General features: G+C 36.7%; 1 protein-coding gene across 2 annotated transcripts in view; it reads right to left on the minus strand.

Annotated features, from left to right (window-relative positions):
- Positions 1-17,978, minus strand: part of CKAP5 (cytoskeleton associated protein 5) — a 43,328-nt gene extending 25,350 nt beyond the window's left edge. For both annotated transcript variants that reach the window (XM_010144832.1, XM_010144831.1), the window contains exons 1-22: positions 17,885-17,978; positions 17,182-17,375; positions 15,974-16,180; positions 13,418-13,589; positions 12,391-12,520; positions 12,001-12,104; positions 11,563-11,676; positions 11,211-11,315; positions 9,821-9,910; positions 9,553-9,717; positions 8,663-8,791; positions 7,626-7,808; positions 6,574-6,687; positions 5,258-5,368; positions 4,106-4,198; positions 3,462-3,647; positions 2,914-3,008; positions 1,402-1,459; positions 1,197-1,322; positions 931-1,067; positions 604-778; positions 3-77 (exon numbers count right to left, since the gene is read on the minus strand). In XM_010144832.1, the coding sequence (XP_010143134.1) occupies positions 3-77; positions 604-778; positions 931-1,067; positions 1,197-1,322; positions 1,402-1,459; positions 2,914-3,008; positions 3,462-3,647; positions 4,106-4,198; positions 5,258-5,368; positions 6,574-6,687; positions 7,626-7,808; positions 8,663-8,791; positions 9,553-9,717; positions 9,821-9,910; positions 11,211-11,315; positions 11,563-11,676; positions 12,001-12,104; positions 12,391-12,520; positions 13,418-13,589; positions 15,974-16,180; positions 17,182-17,375; positions 17,885-17,941 (2,820 nt within the window). In that variant the 5' untranslated portion in view covers positions 17,942-17,978. The remainder of the gene's footprint in view (positions 1-2; positions 78-603; positions 779-930; positions 1,068-1,196; positions 1,323-1,401; positions 1,460-2,913; positions 3,009-3,461; positions 3,648-4,105; positions 4,199-5,257; positions 5,369-6,573; positions 6,688-7,625; positions 7,809-8,662; positions 8,792-9,552; positions 9,718-9,820; positions 9,911-11,210; positions 11,316-11,562; positions 11,677-12,000; positions 12,105-12,390; positions 12,521-13,417; positions 13,590-15,973; positions 16,181-17,181; positions 17,376-17,884) is intronic.
- Between the last annotated feature and the right edge of the window lie 1,070 nt (positions 17,979-19,048).

The following is a 19,048-nucleotide window of genomic DNA, read 5'->3' on the forward strand; positions in this document are numbered from 1 at the left end:
AAACTTTTCACATGCTGTTTGATATTTGGGCCCATTGCTGTTGCTAGTTGCTGAAGAATGCTCAGTGTTTGTTGCACCTGCACATAAACAAAAAGGCTTTGAATAAAATACTGTTAAAACCACATGTACAAAACTCCAAGTCATATGGAGAAAAGTAACACTGCTGTACACCTAGGCTTTTACTTTAGAATGCCTGCTCAATGATATATATTCCAGACTTCGAATTAACTACATATAGATAAAAATTATTTCTATGTTTTTGGTTGAACTTTACTCAAAATATTTTCCAACAAGGGATGCTTCACTTGTCACAAGTGGAGCAATTATTCAAACTTTTTGTTTGTCAGTTTGGGTTTTTTTAGATTTGCCTACATTACATTCAGAGTAGAGGTGGTTCTTCCTTTTTTGAAGACTTTTTTTTAATACAAAGGCAAATATTTATAAAAATGGGCAAATATATGATCTAAAAATACAGTTTACTTTTTCAGCTGTTGATTTCTGGCATTGTTACAGACTGAGTAATTAGCAAGGTACAGAAGTCATAAATAGTTTGGCTTAAATTCTAAGTTGGAAATAGCTGAAGCAGGATCTTGAATAACATACCAAGATTTTATTGGAGTCATTGAGACGACTCTTCAAAGCAGCTGGCAGTTCTCCTATGTTTGGTTCTATGAACTTAGCATCATTTATTATGCTTGTCACTTCATCTAGACCTTCCTTTCTGATCTTCCAGTTTTTGTCCCCAATCTTTGACACTAGATCAGCTGTGATCTTATCGCTGTAAGAGGAAAAAAGCCCATTTTCATAGTTATGTGTCTCTTAGTATTTGAGTGCTTCAGCACCACAGATTTCAGTTTAGGAAGTTTTTATAAACACAAAGTTTTGAAATGCAGTGAAAGTTCATCTTCAGGTTGTAGAATGCAAACCTACCCAATATCTGTTCTTGGCAAGAGATCCACAACATCTTTCCCAATTTCCTCTTGTTCCTCTTCCTCACCATCATCTCCACCTCCCCCACTATGCACAGAAATGCCACGAGTTGGGGCTGGTGCCATCTGCCCTTGCATCTGCAAGCAAAAAACAAAAAATAAAAAATCTGAAACAGCTATTTTACAGTTTTCCATTTGACTTTAAAAATAAGTTGACTTTAAAATAGTTTTAATGATACTTGGTGGTAAGAGAGCTACACTTCATACCTTTTCAAATTCCGCATCTATCTGGGAGAGAAGGGCTGGCTTCTCATCCTCGAAAAACATTCTCAAAGGAGGTCCCACATAAAGATACATGACTCCCAGCAAGGTAATGGCAGAAGTCCTTACAGCCTGCCAGAGAGAGGACAAAAGCATTCAATCTTCAAATTAAGGTTAGATAATTCAGGATTGAAATTCTCAATTTACTCACTGGGTTAGTTGCAGCAAGAGCTGTCTTCACATTACTGATGAAAGCTTTGACATTCAGTCTGTGGGAAAAAGATAGCCTTCATAGGTAAAACAAAACACAGGAAGTACCAAACAAAATCATCACAATATGCCAAAGAAAAAAAGATGTGCTGAGAACAGATTAATACAACTAACTTATGAGAAGATATTTGCACTTATATCACAGGTACAGTGTAGATGGTAGCTATTTAAATAACTACTGAAAGAGATCATTTTGGGGAATAGCCTACTATGAAAATCAATACAGTAAACATAAGATAATTTATATCAAAAACTGCTATTACTATAGCTGGTAAGTTTCTTAAACTCTTATCACCCACAACTGCTAGGACTAAAATCCTGAGGGATGCATCTAGAACCATTTTACGCACCTGAAACAGGGCTACATAATAAAGGTGAGGGGTTTTTTTTGTTAATCTGTCACAATCTTCCAAGCCAAGACACATTTACAGGCAAAATTTATAGGAGAAACTTCCAGAGAAATAAAGGAAGGTTGAGATTAATGAATCTATGCCACCACTCAACTCAATAGAAGAAAAAAACTGGCAATCACAGAAGCTTCCTTTATGCAGCCTCAAAAGTAGTACTAGTATTATATCTACACACAGGTATGTGCCAGTATGTCATATAGATATGATATAGATACTAGCATGTCATATAGATACGTACTAGAATAATATTTACACATGGATTACCCTGCTGGAAATACATACTTTTGGGGGCATTTACTGAAGAAGAGAGTTTATTTTCCAGGCTTAATCAATGTTGCTATCCATCAAATAGCTGCAAAACAGCTTGGACAGGCAACAGTAACTGCCCAAGTAGTCAAATTAATATTTCGAGTCCTCACTGCTTAGAAATTTTGTTGGAAGTAAACTGTATTACATATGCTTGACCACATTCAGTTAAGAGACTGGTGATGAAACATTAAGGAATGCTATCCCTTGTTCTGATGGAGTATCCATTTATTACCCTTACAGCAACAGGTACAGTAATGGCTATTTTGTTGCCTAAAACTTCGTCCTGTTACCAGTCTCAAAATCTCTACCAAGGAGAGCAGTAAGCATTCTGGTATGTACTCTTCTGAAGGTTATCAGTTTTTGTTTTTTAAACTATAAAGTATAATTATCCACCTGGATGCAGGTGTATCCAAGTAGAACAGGAACAACAGACATGCAATACCATAGCTCCTTGGCTAGGCAACTTCTATAGTGCATAAAGCTTAAAAAATTTCTTCAGAGAAGGCCAAATGATGAATAAAACATTTAGTAGTGTAATAGTATCCTATTAGTAATGTCCACTTTCATTTACACTTAACATTTAGAGCTAGAAGAGCAACTGACAGAGTTTAAGGAACAAGAGTTCTGATGGACTCAAAGCTACCCTCTTCAGACCAATCTGACAGAGAGGAATAAATTCTTAATCCTAGATTAGAAACATTTTCATTCAAGTTTCTCTTACTTAAAAGACATACCCAGAAAAGCCAAACTCTTTAATTGCATTTGAAAGCCAGTTCAAAGTTTCTGACTGGTTTTTAGGATTCTTTTGAGAGAAAGCCATAGCCACAACCTGGAACAGAAGAGAGTTAAGTGTAAATTTTCACTGGCAAACCACGTGACAAAGGACTGTAACAAAGCAGTGAAGACACCTGCAAAAACACAGGGCATTATAACTAAACAGGAACATTTGAGGTGACATATGAGAAAAAAATTCCATGTGTCACTTCAGCCGAACACAACTGCAACTGAAGTGAACCAGAAGTTCCTGAAGTACTTAAAGGCAACCAGAGATAACTGTATAATGGATGTGTACCTGCTTTGGCAGTATTTCAGCTAAATACTGATTTACTACTCATTATTTCTTCATTTGGAAGAATTTATTAGGAGGTATCTTGAGAGCAGCAAATCACTTTCAGGCAACAAAGTGAAACAAAGGATTTATGATTTACTCCTCAGACTAAAAGAATATCCCATGTAATATCCTGATTTTATTTACTGGAGAATACATTCATTCCTTGCTCACCTGCTCAGCAGTCCATGGTAACTGGCATGCCTCTGCTATTGCTGTCATGGCTTCTTTTGCATTACTCCCACATTTCACATCACCAACCTTGTCTACAAGACCATCCAGAACAACCTGTGCTGAAGTTTTGGAGAAGTTTCCTTTCTGTGCAATCAATGCAACTATATGCAGCTTCATCTGCATCACCTGGAACATTGATAACAGCAAAATGATGCCTTCATATACTTTAGATGAAATTTTAAAATCTATGTATTTATAGATACATAAAAAAATCTATTCATATGTACATACACAAATATTGTATGTGCTCTTGAATATGTAAGAGTATGTTCACACAAATACTATTTTATATACATACCCACTTGTGTGTATATATACATGGGTTTGTGTGACTATACTCACAAATTGTGTCAAACAAATACATGTTTTTATATATATGCATATATACACATGGAATTAGTAACACTGGACAGTCATTACCTACTTTTAGAACTTACATATACACACATACATTTATATCTGGATATATTCAAATGTTGTCTCTAAGTCTCAGTCGTGACATATATGCACCTACAGCCTTTTAGTTGGAAACACAATATTAAGTAAAAAAATGGACTGTTAGTTATTGAAGGATAACGTACTACCTGAAAATTTGTTTCCTTCCAACCAGGTTTCTTGGCCAGCATTCTTACTAGAGCTTGGCAAGGCATTTCACTTCTCTCCATGAGCTCAACAGCCTGAAGGATAAGCATTAAGGTAGCCAGTGGGTCACAAGTGATACAAACCCAAACAGAAGTTACCTTAGCTGTTCTGTAAATATTTTCTTAAATCTGAACTAAGTTGCAGAAATTCTCAGAATAAGAATTTACCTGAAGAGCTTTACTACAAGACCTACTTCTACGAGGAGCCAATTTTACAAGTAATGAGCCAACATTTAAAACACAGCATTCCCAGTGCTACACTTTTTATGTTCTTTAACAAGTGTCTTTATAATCCCTAGTGTAATGGCCATTCCAGGCCTGGAAATTTAACACGACTTAAAAAAAAAAAAAACCACACCAAAACCAAACCAGCTCCAAGCTGCTTGGAGGGGTTTCTTTTGTTGTTGGGTTTTTTTTTTTTGTTTAAGATTAATTATACTGTGCATCTTTCACACTGGAATGCTGACTACACAACAGAGATTAAGACTGAATGTGATCTAGATTACTGTTTTTACTTGCTAGGCTTATTCATTCCACTGAAACTGTAACATCTGAAGCTGGTTTCTGTAGCAGCATTTCAGCACAGCCAGTCACTGTTTCATAGTTCGAGTTAGTCACCTTTTCCACTAAAATATTAAAACTCAGTTACACCTGTAACAGTGTAGTGATACGAACTATTTGTATGACTACAGCTGATGCCTTTTTGAATGTGAACTCTCAAAGATCTTATGATGAAAGCCAGACTTCATATTTCAGTGACACGTGATGCTTTTTTGTTTGTGACTACGTAGAGTACTCGCCACCAGCTGTGAAGACCACTAGTACTCCATAAGCCTTCAAACATCAATTATTTGCCAATTGAAATTTCAGTATTATAATCAATTGCTGAGGAACATGCAATCAGCAGAGACATACTTGGAACTGGTTTTGCCCAGTCATTGCAGAACTTTAAATCTAGTTATCTCTGAGACTAAGCTTCAGAATTAGTGTTTTAAAAAGACCTCTATGCACCCTCAATCCACAAACAAGTATTTTTGACAAAATCGTAACTATGTACATTAAACTAAAAGACTACTCCACCTGCTACAAACTGACCTTCTGAAACTCTTCCATGCACGCAAGCCTCTCCTTCCAGTTACCACTGTCCAACTGCTGGATACAAGAAGCTGGAAGGACAGCAGCAGCTTTCTCTTCACATATTTCTACCTGCAGACAGATCAGAAAAAGGTTAACATCCCACCATATCCCTTTGTGGGGTGGGAGCGTGGAAGCCTTAAGGACATGTAATATACAGGAATGACACTTATACTGTGGTGCATTTACAAAACAGGAAAAATTTCCTGTTGTAGGTTGAAAGATTTTGTATGCATTATAGTTTAGGGGCCTCACGGATTTAGGAAGTTGCTGAATTGTACTGCAACAGAAAAGTAATCCCTTAAAGGTATGATAACTTGTGCAAACAGTCAGAAACAATCCTGCATAGCCACTACCTACTTAAAGAATCTAGCAGCAGTAACCTAGAATTTGCAAGATAATTTTGTACAAAATCTGAATAAACATTCAGAGAAATCAACAGTGGTCAATAAGGGTGGATGGAAGAAGGCTTATCTTCTGCATCCGTTTTAGAAAAATGAAGAATTGTTGAATGAAGAAGTTTAGTATATGAAAATGATTAAAAACTTCCTTTGTTTCACTGGTGTATCGCCTTCAGAAAGTGTATACTCATTTTCTATTGTATATCTAGCAATATAAACTGGATACATAATGGAAAACATTCATTGTAAGCAACATCAAAGAAAAGTGACAGTCAAAAAAACTTGCCAATACATCTAACAAAGATTTAACAGCTTTGTTACTGTTCAACCTACACTTAGTTTACCTAATTCCCTACCAAGATAGATATTTAAACACGCAGAATTCAGTAATTTTCTTGAAGTGTAACTTAATCGGCACAGCACAGAATAAACCTGCATTACTTCATTTAATTATTACTGTAATCTACTTCAGATTTCAGCATAAACACCAGAATATTGTGTTCTCAGGCTTTTAATACCAGACACATTCAGCGAATCATGCGTCCCAGATTACGTATAAAGTAGTCATTGTTATTTTTTTTCATCTGTTCCTAGTTCAAGGACAACATCACATACCCTATTATATTAGCATGATTTATTGTTTACTGTCTTATATGGCCTGGTACCAAAAACTGCCTGAAACACAGATGTATTTACCAGAATATATCAAACATCCACTTTACCAGTTACAAATCCAATTTATCTAAATTTAATGCTTTCCCTTGTCCTAATAAAAAACCCAACTTCAGTGAAAAATTCTGTAGCAGCTGAAGAACTGATTAACCAAAGCTACTTATACAGAGGACTTCATGTTTCAGAGAACAGCAGAATACTCACAGAGAGCTCCGATTCAAATATTTCTTTGGTCTCGGGACCCTTCTTGCCTTTAGCTCCAGCACCTCCCGTACCTGCAGCTGCAGCTGGTTTGCCTTTCTTGGGTAGGCCCCCAGACTAGACATAGAACATACAAGTCAGCCAAAATCAAACAGGTCTGCAGTTCAACATACACCAAAAGAACTGCTCTTTCTCCACACTCCTATACCTCTCATGTCGAAAACCCTGTTTTAATACCCTTTCTAATACCATACCAGCTGCAGGCAAAGAAAGTGTTTTGCTAGAGCTTATTTACTTCACATGTTGCTTTCATGCTACCAGATTTTTTAGAATATGTACAGAAACAGAGATACACACAACAAAAGATGGAAAGTAAAAGAATATATGCATTTGTGAAGGTTCGGGAAATAATGAATTCATCTATATATTCTCCTATAGATACCGATTAGATATTAAACTTGTGACTGGTGTCTTTTCCAGGCTTTCAGGACTATCAATAGATTTAAAAAAATATGATCGATTCTACTGTTCACTTCCAGGTTTCCCATCTGAAGAAATGAGTAGACTATTATAAAAACCACCTGAAGTCAATTTTAAAAGTCAAAATAACCATTTTAAAGCAATACAATCCAATGGTTCAAATTTATGGTAACAAACTAAAAACAAGACTAGAGAGAATACTCAACACTTCAGTGACTCTGCTAGTTAGAAGACACACTGACTTCAGCCAGGTATTACTGTATCACCGCAGAGCGGTTAAACGTTGTAACATGTCAGGCTGCTCTGAATGCCTTCAGCAGTTCATCACTACTTCAGTTTCAAAATCTGGTATTAAGACATAAGTGACAAGACTTTGTATTATTAAAAACAAAGTTTTCATCAAGTATATTCTCAAAGTCCCAGATCCTTTTTGTTGTTGGGCTCATCTACACCTACAGAAGGATAGCAATGTCAGCGGAAGGTGACATTCAACAGGCCTCATTTGTTCTTCTCTAAGTAGTTATCTGATGCAATCACAGACAATTGTGTCAGAATCTCTTGGCAATCTCTCTTACCTTCACAACAGGTGCTTTTTTCAGTGGTCCCGGTTTTATGGCTGCATCTTTTGTTTCTTTATCTCCACCAGTCCCTGAAAGAGCAGAGGTCTTTCCAGTAAGAGGCTTGCCTTCTTTTTTCTCAGCTGCTCCTCCTGTCTTCTTACCATAAACCAGTTCTACCTTCTCAGCACACTCTTTAATCTGACAAGCAGTTAAAAAAACCCACAAGAAAACGAGAGGTGAAAAAAAGGAAAAAAGTTATTTAGCTACCACAATTGGATGCACAGTTCTCTTCAACAGCAGATGCTCAAACTTGACTACACTGGAAACAACATGACGAGTTCCTTTACTTCATAGAATTCTGTAATCCTGTGTTCCATATAGTACTAACGTTAACCAGTCAATGACATCATCCATCACTGTATTGCAAGAATAATTTTCCTAGTTCAAAATGAAGCATATACACATAGAAAGTACTGACACACCTCACCCCAATGTTTCTAGATGCTCTAAAGACTAATTCTTAGCAGCTTATATTATGAAATCATTATTCAGTCAAACCTGTCAGATCATGCAAAAGCGAGAACTTCATTGTTGGAAAGCAAGTCTTTAATACCAAAAAAAAGCGTCTTGTAACACAGATTCAAACCATGTGGTTGTGACCTAAAATCCTAAACCTCGTTTCAGACAATAAAGTGCTCAAAACCAACATCCTACATACAAACCTCAAGACTCACAACCCACCTCATAGAAAACACCACCTTGAAGCCAAACAGACACTTTTCATAAGAATGAAAAGGTAGAATATTAACATACCAATATATTTTAGGTAGTAGAAGTCAAAGAAAATATGCTTGATATAAGAAAAAGAAATTTTCAGATTCCCTGCAATAGCAATGAATCATGTAAAAAATAAATTCAGAAGTCTGTGCTGAAAATCATTAGCTAAAGCATCCTTTTTGGTCTTCTCCAGTCTAAGATGCATCTTAAATAGATAAATGGAGTAGGGTTTTTTTTTTGTTTTACACACACAACCTCTACGATAACAAACTCACCCGGTCAAGCTTTAATTTGTCTACATCTGCTAGAAATGGATTCACAGCTTTCTCTCCAGCCACTTTCAAGGCAGTGCCTAATGCTTCAAACCCAGCATCTCTTACTTCAGGAGCAGAATCATTAATATGCTGCAAAGAAAGACAGCTTTTATCATATGACTTGCAGCTCATATCTACATGGATGCTTAAATCTACCTTCTGTTTAAACCCCCTCCCCTTTTTAAAACTCTACATCTACCAACTACTATTAATCCTTCTGTTTTCCTACATACTGATCAAGTCTGCTGTTTCTCAGATACAGCCAGTTTTCCACCTTCGGGTAATTCACACAAGGAGGTTAAATTTTCATGTTTTTGCCGCATTAAGGCATGAAAGTTCACAAGAAGTCTGAAGTTCTGCAGCCCTGTTCAAATCTCCATTTTTGAACCCAGGGATATTTTTCATAGTAAGTCAAGGGCTATTTTGTGATGAGGAATAAGTACACATCATTTACACTGATAAATGCTCTAGTGTAACTGCAGCATATCAATCAATGATGGTTCTTTTATTCGTGGTAAATTATATGTATCATTCCAACAGAAGTTTGCTATAAATGCCTGCAAGAAGTGAGTGGCACAGTGTTCTTACGAACAGTTGCAAACTGCTGCCTTAATCTATTATAAACTTGGAGAGTCCTCCGTTTAAGAGAAGCTGAGAAAAAGAAGACTAAGTTGTTCCCATGAATGACAGTCATCTTCAAGTCTGACATCAGTTAAAACTGACTCTGATGGCTACATAGCACTGTTTAGCCCTTGCACTACCAGAAGGGTCTTTCCCTCAAAACTATTCAATGTTTCACAACAACAGTGCTTGAGTCAATGCCAGAGAAGTACCACATCCTCTTGCTTTACCTTGAGAAGTGCAGCACAGAAAGGTTTTAACAGGCTTTTTGGCAGAGTAGAAGGTGTGCAGTGACGGAAGCTTCTTGCAATGAAAAGGGATGTTTGTTGCTTAATTGTTGGGTTTTTGTTGTCCATCACTGCCAACACATCCTCACTTACGTTCTGCAATGTCGTCTACAGCATTAGATAAAGAAGTCATTAGTTTCAGTAAAGTAAGAGAAAAGCAGATCAAAATCAGAGACAAATTCTCAGACAATGGGAAAATTGTTACTCTTACTGTAAGAAAGATCGCATCAATGGCTTCCTGCAGTGCCTGCACTACCTGAGGCTTCTTCTCTTTAAATTTCTCCAGGATTGTTGGAACAACCTATGGAAAAGAGAAGAAACAAAACAAAAGTAATCAATCCACTCTTCACTAATTAACTTGAAAGCCTGAAAGTGTCCTCCTTGGTATTTTGCAGAGAAGCAAACAGTGGTAACATCACTACTGCCCCCTCCAGGGACACACAACAGCAGTATGAACCAATTTATTCTAGCTGATATCCAATATTAAATTCAATCCAGTCAATTTATCTGCCTTTTGTTTAGTTTTGCTTAAAAATCTATATTGGCTAATAGACAAGTTCACATAATGACTGATGAATACTCTGGCTCCACTGGTCTGCAACACAGAGCAATAGCATGGAAACTAAACAATTTCACAGCACAGAATGCCATGCTCTTGTACTATAAGAATCCAAGGAGGCATGTAACCCCTCTTTCCCAGCTTCTTGACAGCATTCAGCATGGCTCATTAAAACAGACCTCATTTGACTCACAGCCACCAAGACCATGGTTCTAGAGCAACCCGAACGCTTTCTGGAGCAGTATCTTTCAGACCAACCACCCTGGAAAAGCACACTTGATGCTATACTATGCCATACAACAACTTCACAGCAATTTATACCCAATCTAGTTGCTCAGTCAATCACCACTGAAAAATAAAAACACATAAAATGTAAGAAAAAAATTATCAGCAGACATTCTCATAAGCCAGTTATATGAGCAGCTCCATTTAAGCATGGTCTTTGTACAGTAAGAACTTAGGTCATTGAGCCAGAAACAAACAGAGCTTCCAACTGTGAAAAATGAGCTATTTTCAAGATTTTTGTACACAAAACACAGTTTGGAAGCAGTCTGATGCTTTACAGAAGTTAAGCTCTTGTATAACGCAAAATATATTTTCCACATATAATGCTTTCTGCTTCAGAAGCAGACTGCAAGTTCTCAACACCTTGCAACACACAATGACGCAGACTGAGCTGGTATCCTTCGACTGGTTGCAACTTGTAAATTCCTCGTTCAGAAGCTGTGGCATACAAATGCCTGTCTGTGGGTGTATCTCCAGGATGAGGCAATGTAAATAAAGTTAATTTCATGGCAGAATAATTCAGAGTTGTTTTAGTACAGAAGATTTATTACAATAGTAAGCTTCATGTTGATGAATGAGTAAACAAGGTCTTTTTAACCTTAAGCTGCAAGAGATCAGGGCAGATATTTCACTGTTTGCTCCATTAAGGGGTAGGTAAGTATTCATAATTGTCCAAAGAATATCTTTGATAAAACCACCGTTTGACAGGCAAAAGTGTCCAGCATCAATAAAGAAAAAAGTATATACTCTTACTTACATGCCCTGCATACTGTCCAAATTTCTTTCGCAGACCAGTAGCTAATCCAGCAAGGCATTTGGCAGCCAAAGCAACTAACATAACATTCGTATCCTTTCCAACAACCTGGAGAGAAAAAACACCACCCCACCCCCCCAAAAAACAACAGTGTTAAGGACTGAAAACTCAAGTTTTAATGACTAGGAAAGATTTCTTAGAATAGTCAGTAGGCTACAGATTGGGTTACTCCCACCACTGTTCCATCTAGTAATTTTCTGCTCACAAGCATTATCTCAACCACAACATTTAAACAATAATACAAAAAAGTTACAAAAAAATTAACCATATGTGCACTCTGGGGTTTATTTATTACCTTTTTCAGAGCTTTCACCAAGTCTGCATAGTCTCCTGATTCCAATTTGGGATTTTTCACCAGCAGTTCCACAGCTTCTAGAGCTTCTTTCCTTTCTTGCCACTTTTTTGCTTCCTGCAGAGCAAATAGTTTACATTTATAAATGCAAACAGTTCTAGAGAATCACACTAGCCACAAACCATAGATTTAAAAACTCAATTCTATCTTTGAAAGCCAGTCTCCCTAGAGCTTAACATCAATAATTGCAATGAAATATGAAACATAGTCCTTTCCTAGGACATAGCTCATCTTGAAATTACAGCTTGCTTTCTGGTAAAGTTTTGAGACATGTTTATGATAGTCTATACTTTACTTACATTGCAGAATGCCGGTAAGGCTTAAGACTCCTTAGCTCCACATGTCATAGAATTAACAGGTAGTATTTAAATTTATACTTACTATTTTCTCATAGAAGTCTTTGGGAAGCTTGGAAAGAATTTCTACAGCTTCAAGCAACTCATATGCATCTACTTGTGGTACCGCTTCTTCCTCATCATCACCTCCTGCAACCAGAAGATAGACATAAACAGAGTAACAAATGAAATTTTGACTACAGCATTACCTAAGGCTCATAGTTTATAAAGTACTCCCCAAAGTTATGATTTCACTATTACAAAGGACAAATACTCTCATACACAGTTTTTGCCTTAGTCATGTTTTCTTGTTGTGTACGGAACTCCATGTTTTGCACCAGTTTGAGTAAAAGCACCTTTACAATTCAATGATTCTTTCACAAATAATAGACCAGTGATATATTTTTCAATAGAGTTCAGAGGCTGAAGAATTTACCTCCATCTCCATCTCCTTCAACTGCCTGCTGCTCAAATTTTGCTTTCAGTTCCTGCTGGGAACGCAGAAACCTGGTCTGCTTAGGAGGAGCTGACGACACTTTGACCCACTCTTCTTCCAGTTCTTTTAGCTGCCGAGAGGAAAAAGAATCATCGTATCAGAGTCATTTTGCACATACCCCAAGTCAAGTAATGCTTCATGAAAAACAATGGCATTTTGTGGAATATTATCCACAAAAATATAAATGCAAAGTATTTACATAAGAATAAACTGTAGGACAGTGAGAATAGTGTGTCCCCTTTGTAGAAACTTTAAAATAAAAATGGTTGAGGAATACGTTTTTGTTACAGCCATGCTATCATTACACACTAAAACTAAGATAAAAGAAATACACTGAGCTATGCTTGATGACATTGTTTGGGATTTCATAAGCCATGCCTTTTTCCATCTAGTTATAGTTATCCATCTGAATACAATTAATTCAGGTAGGTGGGAGGGATACATAAAATATTTTTACAGTTTTAAAAATAATGGAACGTTCCACCTTCAATAGCATAGTTATACACCATAATGTAATGCCACTTCTTGGAACAGTCACATCCTGAGTGCCACCGGAAAAAGTCTGAAGGGCTGCACAGAGGAAAAAACTTCAAAAAAACCCCCCAAAACTGAGGAGAAATACGGTCAACTTGACTCTCAGTTTAGTGGCCTTTTATAAGGGTAACCAATTGCTCTTGGGTTAGATCTCCAAGAAATACCATTCATTCTACACATCAGATACCTTCCTCAGTTTCAGTATGATACTTCCACCTGCAACTTCACATATACTCAGAGCAACAAAATATTGTCACAATTTATTTAAAAATAACAGAGGGACTATAGGTATAGGAAACTGAAAAAAAAAAGTAACATTGTTAGTGAAAAATTTCAGCTTTGACTTTAGGAATGCCCACCACCACACTATCGCGAAGAGTGATTACGGCAGTAATTTCTCAGATGTTTGGATACAGAACTACTTTCTGCTTACCTGAACAGAATTTATGTTCTGCAATGGAGGTCTCAGAGCATCCCTTATCCAACGGTAGATCTCCACAGCAAGGAGCTTGGCTTCATCTCGAACAGCCTTTTCCCGGGACTCAAAAAGTTTTGGCAATACTTTAATTATTGGCTTCAGTGAGATTATTTTTGAACCAAATTCACTGGAGGTTAAAACATGGAATAGCATCAGTGTTCAGGTAGGAGCCAGAGAGTGATCCACAAATAAAAACCGTTTTAAAAAAAAAATCTATGAAATGTTTATAGAGAACATTTACAGATTGTGTTATTTACTTAAATCATTATTATAGCTATCATTTTGTGAAGCTAAGCTACTGTAAAATATAAAGCATATTTGCCCTATCATAATTATCCTCCACACCCAGCTCAGAATTACAGAATCAAGCCTCTGAAATTACTCCAAAGCACTTAATCAAACCTGCTGCTTAAATCTGTTCCCTTGCCTGGGTTGGGAGTGGGAGGGGCAGGGCAGGAAAGGAGGAAAAAAGTGTCCTTAGACTGAAATTTGTATGACCTACTTCCCCCACACCCCCTCCCCCTCCTTAAATCAGAGTAGAATCTCCTTTGCCTATTCCTCAGAGGCAAGCTGCAGAAAAAGCATTAGGCACTTTCCTACTTTTGAATCAGATAATTACAGTGAGCCTGGGTTATTTCACAGAACACACGTTGAAATGTGTTGTTGAAGGGCACATAAAATAAGTTTCCCCAGCCAGTAACTGTCAGTAGATTCTACATATTGTTGAACTTAATATACTGAACCTCCTTACTCAATCACTGCTGAATGAGAACATAGTAAAGTTAACTGCTACAGGTCTTAAAGTATAATATCTAAATCACCTCAGAAGCCAAACTTTTGATTCAGAAGCATTTATTTTCCTTGAGAATTTTGAAATAACTTTTCCACTAGTCACACTTTTTCTTCTGTTTCTTTCCAATCAAGTATTATATGAAAAAGCTAGTAAAAATGGCTGCTCAAGAACTAAAACTTACATGCTTCACTTTATAAAAATTCTAGTGCTAAACATTTTATTGCCAAGCCTACTCTCAGAAATACTAAGTATTAAAACCTGTGAAAGAGGCTCCAGTATTAGACACACAACAATTTAAATGCAGAATGAACAAGTTAATTGCCCTAGATTATTTTTGTACCATGACTGCAAAAAGAGCATACTAGGAAAACTGCTTATGCAAAATTACTTATTCTTATCTAGTTCACATAGTATTATCTAATTCATATAACAACACAAAAAGAACAGAAATCTTAACACAAGATACAAAACACCAGAAGCTAAACTAAGCACTTAAACTACCCACCTAGGTGGAACATAGACAAATTTTGTTATCAATGCAGAAACCCTGGTCAAAGCACAAGACAAACTTAGGTAGCAACACAGCTTTGAAGCAGAAGATGAAGTCTAAGCCAATAGGGTTCCATGAAAGAATTTGATCCTGCCATCTCAAAGATAACAAAATCCTGCATATTAAAAAACAGGCAGATGTGGCATATTATATAGGCGTGGTTAGCTGAAAGATATTGAGTAAGGCTATGCAGGTTTCTAATTACACTGTACTGCTGAAAGGACATTTGATAAGGAAATTTAAAATAGCTAAAATATATTCTTAAATGTGGCACAGTAGTTTCACTTAGTGGAAGCATAAGTAACGTGTGAAGCCAAATGCTTTATTTTGACTTCTATTACAGGAGCCTGAAGAGTTAGTTTAACAAGGACCATCTATACGTATGTCTCAGCAAGCTCTCTATAAAATACCAAGCATAACTCTCCATCTATATTATAGAGTTTCCACATGAACTTTACTCATAAAAAAAGCATTTTGTCCATTTATACAAAAATTGTTTTTTTCTAAAAAAAAAGTCTAATGGACAGTAAATTATATATACATCAAGCATAAGAATTTGATAGCCCTCCAGTATCTTTCACTCAAAGGCAGCAAACATACTTGAATTGGAACAAAAAAAGATGTTTCAAATTAATCTTGAAACCCACTACCCCATCTTAATTAAACTGGATTTAATGTTGGGGGGATTTGATTTTTAAGGAGCATTATCAGCTTTTTTTAATAAAGAAATTATATGGACAGTGGAAACTTACTGGACAATGAGCTTGCTTTATTTTCTTCCACAATCACACACCACGTACCAAATTAAAGATGCTCACATCACTGAGGAAAACAGTTTTTTTTTTAAAAAAGGACAACATTTTGGTTTCCCCGTTAGTGAGTTTATTTCAGCTATTCGGAGAAGCTCCACAGTCTGGAAGAAGACACACTAATGCTGCCTATCCACTGTGAAAATGGAAGTTTTAAACAGTCGCCATGACAGAAAGCACTCCAGAAGAGGCTTGTACAACAAAAGACATCCCTCTCACATGAACACATCCAATGATGTTCTGAACTGCTGTTGTCAGACTTGCTAAAGACTTAAGCAACAAAATTAGACTCTACATACTGCCAGGGTGAGGGGGAAGTGGGGGGAACAACAAAAAGAAACAAAACCCAATGAACTTACCTTAGTGCTTTCCTCAGTGTCTCTATACATGCTACTATGATTTTGGGGTTTTTGTTGTCCAGACCCTTCAGTAACTCTTCTTGTACTGCCTCTCCTTTCTCAATTTCTATATACATTAGACATATATCTAGACCCAGTTCCTTTGCTCTGGCTTTTGGCTGATTGAACACTTTATTTACAACTCCAGATGCTACTTCTCCTGTTGTCCTGAAAGATGAAAGTGTGTTACTTTTGGAGCATGCAAGTAATTAGGTGTTCTACACTGTTATACACAACCAAAAGTACACACATCATCCAAAACATGAATTAAAACTCAGCAAGTCCTCATATAACAGGGACTAAATTTTAAGTTAGCTTTGAAGGTAATAACCTTTTGTAAGGGATGACTTCAACCTCTAGTTCAAAGAACTCCTGCAGATCAAGTGGTAACTAACATATCCCTAATACTGGACTGTACCAAACTGTGAATTGTAGACATTTTATCAAACGTGTATTCATTAATATACATTAGTTAAGGTCCACAAAATAAATGCCATTTCCTGGAATTGCATACTTTGCAGTTAACAGACATATAAGATTGGTGCATAAATTCAGCACAGAATTGCACATATTTCAAACCCTCCATTCAACCAAACAATTTATACCACAAAGACAGTAGACCAAAGCACTGATCTAACCCATTAAGTGTTTATTTCACCCTCAGGATCATGGGCTATTTCATAGGCTAAAAAACATCCTGTGAAGAAATTGGTAGGTATGAAAATTCATACTGGTTAGGTTGGATGCAACACTGCATAAATATAACTACATTTTATTTCACAGGGGAATTACACAACTATCTCCCTGGATAAAAAAGCTCCCTGTATGTATAAACTGTTTTAATCAAGCAAGAACAGAGATTCCAGTTCATATCATCTATACCACCAAATTACTGTTTCACTATCTCTATAATTTTAGAAATCTTTACCTTTCCTTTTAATGCTTTCTTTGAACATTATAACTTTCTGACAAGTTAATATGCACATGGAAGCCATCTATGAGAAAAGCCTACCATTTGGCAAATTCTCTAGCTTAGAAAGTAAGTTCTGCTCTCAACAGTAAAGATGAGAACTGTTAGTGGCTACTGTACAATTTATCTGCAGCCTTTCTCAAAGAGGCACCTTAAACTGTATTAACAGCCTACTTACAAGCAAGAAAAGGCTACTTACTTCCCAGCTACATGAGCATTTTCAACATAAGCAAGTGCTGCTTCCAGTCCTTTCAACTGAGCCACTGCATTGGAATCTGTCACAAATTTCTTTATCAGTCCAAGATACTTGGACCACTCAGGACTCTTTTCATCATCTATCTTCTGGAAAAGCTTAAGGGCTTCTTCGTAACCATTTAATCTGGCTTTCCACAGCTGGAAGCAGAAATTGAACATTTAAGTGTGCTAGTACAATCTTAATTCATCAGTCTCAAAGTTCTTCAGTGTTCAAGTGTGCTCAGTAAACTGTCAACTGCAAGATTTCTCTTCAATGACTACATAAATAATGTACAACAGGACAAAATACTTTTTCTTCTCCTGTGAAAAATGATCTGGATAGAGATATCACAGTCTTCCTCATTGCTCCGTATAATTTCTAACAACCACTGATGAGCAGGAGGGAGCCCAACAATAATTTCAGCTACAGATGGGTAATTTTTCCACATGAATGAGTGCACTGATCTTTCAGTGTACAAGCTGCCACCATACAGATTATCACACTACTAAATTCCTCTTAATAAATGTTCCTCATCCTCTAGGCTGGATAGAACTGATAGAGTTTCAGATCTGTCATATGCATGGTCTGCAGCTGTGAAGAGGAGTACCACAGAATCACCAGAGCAGAGATATGCATCAAGCCAAACCCAAAGACAAAGATTTCCTACCTTGTGTTCACATTTCTGGTCAATAGGCAGTTTCATCCACTCATTGTCATCCCCCATTTTAATTCAGGTTCCCTCTATAATACAGTAATTCCTGTGGAGATAGAAACAAGTTAGGACAGAAAAATACATGTCAGGTGCTACCTGCAACATATTTCTACTTAAAAAAACAAAACCAAAGACAATCTTGTTGCAAAACTTATTGCTAATGTGCAACCTGAGCTTGTGATTATATTTTAGATATGCACTACTAAGACTCAATCGCAATTTTGTTAGTCCTGGAAAGCTACCATAAGCCATTAAAGATTAGAGAGTAGTGCAATTTCTAGTATTTCAAACTAGAGTCACAATATACAAAAGTTTTAGTAAGCTGAGAAGGCATAGAGAATAAAACCTAATCTAAGTTTGAGGATAAATGCACTATGATTAAGGCACTAAAAATCAAATGATTGTCCATAAGCACTAGAAAACTGGCTTTTACTGACACATGCTTTCAGCAACAGATGCCATGAATCAGTATCAAAAAATAACTGAGTGCTAGTTTGAGAACAACCATTTTAACAACTTTTAAAACAACACAACTGAAATGAGCAGTACTGCAAGAGGAACAAACCCCATTTTTGCAAGCTGGCCACTTATGCCCTAATTGTAATGTAGCTTAAGTCAGCAGCTGTCAACAAAAGATCAATTTCTTTACCACGTGTAGGGCTCAAATCCTTACTCATTCAAGTTCAAGTGTTTCCCTTCCCTCCCCTCCCCACCACTCACCCTGCCTTTTTATTAAAATAGGAATACTGACCATTAGGGTACAAGAGATGAGACCTCAGGGTCAATGTCCACCTCAGACATACTGTACAACTAACCTGACTGCTCAGAGAATAACCAAATAACATCCCCAACGCAGGGAGATCAGCAAAACTAAAATAGCAACAACAGTAATGAAGGCTCCCAACCATATTTATAAAAACAAGAAAATCAAACCAGAGAAGGAGTAACAGTGGCAAGATTCCAGCACACCAGTTCAAATACATAAGCAAAGATGATGAAAATTCTAAAAACAAGCCAGCATAAGCAACGATTTATCACTAAATGCATATAAATACACAATATTAGTAGAATATTCCTAATGCTGGCATAGACTGAATTTGCAAATACTTGCACCTACAA

Source organism: Buceros rhinoceros, unplaced genomic scaffold (assembly GCF_000710305.1).
Source record: "Buceros rhinoceros silvestris isolate BGI_N320 unplaced genomic scaffold, ASM71030v1 scaffold191, whole genome shotgun sequence".
Classification (NCBI taxonomy): Eukaryota; Metazoa; Chordata; class Aves; order Bucerotiformes; family Bucerotidae; genus Buceros; species Buceros rhinoceros.